This window comes from Pseudochaenichthys georgianus, chromosome 11 (genome assembly GCF_902827115.2).
Source record: "Pseudochaenichthys georgianus chromosome 11, fPseGeo1.2, whole genome shotgun sequence".
Lineage (NCBI taxonomy): Eukaryota > Metazoa > Chordata > Actinopteri > Perciformes > Channichthyidae > Pseudochaenichthys > Pseudochaenichthys georgianus.
In genome coordinates this window covers 19,664,477-19,669,885 of record NC_047513.1, presented here as the reverse complement: position 1 = coordinate 19,669,885, position 5,409 = coordinate 19,664,477, and the positions used below count along the sequence as shown (strand labels likewise).

At 36.7% G+C, this 5,409-nt stretch overlaps 1 protein-coding gene across 1 annotated transcript; it reads right to left on the bottom strand.

The window, feature by feature from the left end:
- Window positions 1-569: 569 nt before the first annotated feature.
- On the bottom strand, window positions 570-5,250 carry vps28 (VPS28 subunit of ESCRT-I). Its single transcript, XM_034095129.2, has 10 exons — window positions 5,159-5,250; window positions 3,986-4,049; window positions 3,836-3,864; window positions 3,545-3,582; window positions 3,348-3,437; window positions 2,887-2,992; window positions 2,613-2,714; window positions 2,249-2,302; window positions 2,081-2,172; window positions 570-1,707 (listed from the first exon to the last, which is right to left on the bottom strand). The coding sequence occupies exons 2-10, from the start codon at window positions 4,023-4,025 to the stop codon at window positions 1,587-1,589; spliced, it is 672 nt and encodes a 223-aa protein (XP_033951020.1). The 5' UTR covers window positions 4,026-4,049; window positions 5,159-5,250; the 3' UTR covers window positions 570-1,586.
- Window positions 5,251-5,409: the final 159 nt, after the last annotated feature.

Sequence of the window (5,409 nt, the reverse complement as noted above, 5' to 3'; positions counted from 1 at the left end):
GAATTATGGGAAACGTAGGAGTCATTATTTCTGGGGTTAAATCAGGTCATCTCAGCCACTGCTGTATCAATTTCAATTTTGTTTTTTACATGGTTCGGCAAGTTCCTCAAATAAACTGCTGGAATACCCTCTAGGAGGAACAAAATGGAAATGGTAACTGTTAACTGTTAACTGTTAACATTTATATATTGCCTTTCTAAATGTATTAACTACTCAAAGCACTTTACAACCAAAGCCAAGACATACATTGACACAGAAAAGAAATCACACACAATCACTAGCGGCGTAGCGATCGGGAGCAATTTGTGGTTCAGAATCTTGACCTAGGAAATTGCAGGGTCCATGTTTCAAACCGCCAACTGCTCCAGAGCCACAGCTGCCCAGTATAATAAAAATAACAACATCTTGTTGAATAAGCCGTACAGCAAGTACTATTTAGTCCCTTCACATTTCTTAACATCCTGACACCTGCCCTCTTGGAACATTTCTTAAGATGTCACATAAGATGTTAAATATTTTACACAGTCTAAAGACAAAGCTTTGAACAAATCACACAACAAAGATGGAGGTAGATTTTTCATTTTTATTTCTAAAAAGGTGTTACATGCTCTTATTTAAAATCAAAACTATTATTTACAATGATAATTCTTAATAAATATGTTTTCCCTAATGATGTTTGAGGGTTGAAACATATTTAGCAAGCAAAATTAAGAGGGGGTGTGTCCACCTCGCTTTACCTACTTCATGTGGCCAGCCCTCACTTGTAAAGGAAATATGGATTAGGTTTGTTAACAGAAAAAAGGGCTAGAAAATGTACACAAACTACTTCTTCCACCAACATTTCAATATAAGTATTAATCTGAAGTGCAGTTTAACATTAAAGTTCATACATTATTAAAGCTGTATTCCTTTTCTATTAACTGAGAGACTAAGTATGTCAGCTTCAGAACCTAACGCAGGTCCTGCATTAAAAGTGATAGAAAAACAAAATGTAATACAGAACAGAAAATTCTAATCTGACCCTAAGTGGCCGGCAGTGGATAGAATTAAGGTACCAAAAAGAAAGAAAAAATATATTTATCTTTCCAATGAGAAAGGCTTGGGCTGTTGCAACCTTTTCTTAATCTGCAGACTTTGCCCGATATAATTGTATCATGCTTCTTTGTTGGTGCTCTGCAAAAGTATAAAATTAGACCTTTTTGATATTATAGTACAAAGTTAGAAGTAAACTGTTTTGTCCAGAGCAGAATTTACAGCCAATGTTAAAGGTTTTTTCACACAAGTTTGGGTATAAAAGAGGCCAATGGAGTGTCTCACAGCACAGATTAAGCCTGGGGGGCAAGGCTGCAGGCATCATGATGTCCCAGACACTGAAGTACACGAGGCGAGGAGTTTGAATAGTACACAATATGAATAAAAAGAACATACGAAAAGAAATGGGGTCATGTGAGACAGATCTAGACCCCGTCCAGATCTAAACCTCCCCCCATCAATAGCCAGAAGGAGAAGGAAGAGTGTTTTTTTTTTAACTTAACAGATATTAGAGTCAGAATTTCAGACAGGTGGATCGATGATGGGCCGAGGCTTTAGGAGGAGTGGAGGAAGCGGTTGAAGGCATTGTAGGCCGACTCCAGATCAAACAGCATCTGGCGCACCTGATTATCATCCAACTCGTCTGAGGCCGACATGCTGCTGAGGGTGGCCAGCCTGAGGAGAAAACACAACAACCATTTGTTAAGACTTATCACAGACTGGCCTACGTTTAGCACTACTGGTTTAACTTATACAAGCAGTCAAGGAAATTGTCCACTTGTTGATATCCATTAAATAAGTTTTATAACTAGATTTAAGAAAATAATCTCCCTTAGCATAAATATATTAAAGCACGTCTTGACTTGTTCACTACCTCTTTGACAAAAAGCAAAAAAATGTACATAGTAAATATACAGTTACTATTGGGATTTATTAGGTATCAGTTTAGTTTTTCTCAACCGCAAAGACGCTTCAACTAAATAAACATTACATTTTGCATAACCTACTCATAAGGAGACCAAATAATTGAATAAATGTCAAGACTCACCAGAGGCTGACTTTGTCCTTAGCCTCTGAGTCTGGAGGCATGTTGCTCATTCTGTTCATGGTTTCCATCAGCTCCCTCAGGTCTGGCTGGATCTGGACCAATAGAAAATAATCAGTATCACAGTAGTTTCTAAAAGGTTACACTTTTACACTTTTCTGTTGTATTTACCTCATCCATGGCCCTGATCTCCAGTCTGAGCTTGTCCATCACAGTGATGAAGAGCTGAAAGAGAAGGTGACGAACAATGAGACTTGCACATTCATCAACAAGAAATCCTTTGGTTTTTACTAGCGACAAAAACAGAGCACATTCTTTGCTAAAATCCAACCATCTATCAGCCAATTATATTGGTAGATAAAAGCTGGCCGTTGATACGACTGGATGAGCCAAATTAAGTGTAACCACTTCAACCACTGAGTGCTTGAGCTGAAAACACTAAATCATTTCATAAACAAACATTTGTTATCATGGCACACTTCCAAAATAAGCCTCCTGTTGGAGTTTAATATGACCGAGAGCAGAGAGGACGTACAGAAACTATATCTGCAATGCAGCGGTTCAGGTTGCCCTTGTCATCCTTGATGGTGATTGGCCGGTCCTCCTTAATCCTTTCCATGGCTAGTGGGCAGTCGAGCTATGAAAGAAAAGAAAAAAGTAACATTTCTACTAAGAAAAATAATAGGAACAACATACAGTATATATATATATAACTGCAATTGGTAGAACACCTGCATTGCCCATTTGTGAAAATGTTCACAACGTTAAATAGTTCATTGAATCATCTGCTCTCCAAAAGAAAAACTCACTCTGTACTTTCTGCAGTAATCATCGATGGAGCCCACATCAGAGCCCTGCACCTGTTTGAAGGCGGCCTTGTACTGGACCAGCAGCCTGGAGCAGGAGGCGGTATACCTGTAACAGAATACTGTACGTTAAAAACAACATAGAAACCTCATATGAGTTGCAACTTGTGTGATCCCAACATTTCCAGACTCCACAGAGTTATAAAGCCCAAAAGTCAATATTATATTAAAAAAGGAAAACATTTCCAAAATGTGAACATTATACACTAAAGTATCTAATTAAATATTCTGCTTCAATCCATATTTGATGGGTGTTAATCGTTTCAAAAAAGACAAAGAGGATGGGAATAACACTACACCTGTATACAAGGGGCGATCTAGCAGCAGTCCAACAGCACTATAAATGACATAACCATATAGCATTTAAAGCAGGCCTACAACTTATAAACTCAAATACAACTCACTCATTGGGCGTGACACAGTCTTTGATGTAAGCCTTCTCCAGAGCCTGAAGGGTCTTGACAACAGCAAACAGCTCTGCCATGTTATCATACCTTCAGAAACAGGGAAGAAATGTGTTACAACACCAACAGTATGATGAATCCCTGGGGTACTCTGTGTTGAGATAAGACTGGCAATTGGTCATAAATAGGACACTTACTTCTCTCGTTCTCTTGCATTTTTGTACAATTTCACCTCCTGAAAATATATGATTTGTAATTTATTTACTAGTAGAATATTACTTTTTTTGTACGGTTTTAATACACATATGCCTTAGAGTAGCACACTCCATACAATTGTATGTTTAACACATTTTCCCCAGAACAATTACAAATAATATATTACAGATCATTTAAAATACATTAATCATTGTGCTGCTCTAGGGTTTATACAGCTTCAAATTCTGTTTGCCAAATCATTGATAAAGCACAATAAAAGTTGTTACATTTACCTCATATAACTCAGGCTTGTTTGCCGGAGCTGTGGAAAAAAAGGATGACATGCTTTGAGTGACACAAACTGTACTTTACTGTTGAAAGGAGGATCATTTAACAACTTGAATACATCATTAGAAGACATTGGATTTATTAGAATGACTTACCTCCTCCCACCCCTCCTGTAACTGGTATGCCATGGAACATGATGCCGATGTGTCAGTCCTTGATCTGAAATTAGATTTAAGTTATAATGTGACTCAAAACTGACTGATAAATGTGGCCAACAATGTATACATATGTAGTTTATGGACTAAACACATCCAGGCAAATCTATACTTACAGAGAAAGTAAACTTTCCCACCATTTACAAATTAAAAAAGAAAATTAATTTACTATTATTATACCTGGCAGGGACTGTCCCGATTAAAGACATTACCTTAAAGATATTTTCTGTACTATTACTTTTAGAAATTGATATTGATGAGGCACCTTAGTTTGTGTTATTATAGTTTCTTTGTGATACACGTGTTACTCAGGAGAAGCATCATACAAATGAACCTTTTCACAAAGTAAAACATCCAACTTTTGGAAAGAATCTTTCAGGCACAATTTTACACAAAGATTGAGACATTTAAAATAAGTGTGTTGTTAAGCCGAATGCAAAATGATTTATGGGGGTCGTCACCTTGGCTCTGGGCAAGTGTTCAGAGACATTTATAGCACAATCGATTAATAAATGGAGTTTAGATAAACATCACAGGTCTCCAGTAATGTTGAAATTGTGTTACAATACTTTTAAGAAGGGACAATTATTCTCAACCTTAGTTTATTTTAGGCACAGCTTTGTGGCGATGTTCCGAGGTATATTATTTTCAATTAAACATATCAACACCATAATAATAATAATAATAATAATTGTTGAGCAAAATCTATGAAAAGCCAGACTTTGTTCGCTGTAAATACCATATATCTAATAAGTACAGGTTAGCTACATTAGCTAAACAATACATAGCTTACAAATGCTGCCGTGTTGACTAGAAATCGTTGTTTCACTCAAATACGTTTTTGATCGACGAAGAATTAGAGAAAAACATTCTTAACGAAGACAATCACCAGCTTTCAATGTCTTGTTTTGCCAAACTAGCTAGCCTGAAGTTAGCTCTCTAGCTAGCTCGTAAGCACTTCCTTTATGATTTATTATAATTGGACGATAGAGCTTATTGTTCGTAAACAATAATGTTTCTATACGTGCCCATTATTGTGGTAACATGTCAAAGGCTCGCATTATTATTCACCATCAGTGTTTAACCAACGAAATTAAAAGACATTTAACTCACCCCTTCGGCAAACTGCTGTGACGTCAGCGTAAACAGGCGAGGACCCAAAGATGTCAAAATATTAGGTGTCCATTGTGCCTATAAGAAACCAAATATGTAATTAAAGATTAGTAATGCCGTATTGAAATGAAACGGTTCGTGTTTGTGATATTTACATCTATCGTTTTAAAGCCTTCAGAGTAAAAAAACTATTTTAAGATTCGTTTATATTTTATAATTTTTACCCAGTCGAAATCAGCGGCAGCACATCA

Bases quoted from the DNA above. Each gene is read 5' to 3' on its own strand.
- vps28 (XM_034095129.2), bottom strand. From the start codon at position 4,025: ATGTTCCATGGCATACCAGTTACAGGAGGGGTGGGAGGAG. The intron at 3,438-3,544 runs GTAAGTGTCCTA...CTGTTTCTGAAG, and splicing joins AATGCAAGAGAACGAGAGAA to GTATGATAACATGGCAGAGC. The intron at 2,715-2,886 runs GTGAGTTTTTCT...TTTCTTTCATAG, and splicing joins ATTACTGCAGAAAGTACAGA to CTCGACTGCCCACTAGCCAT.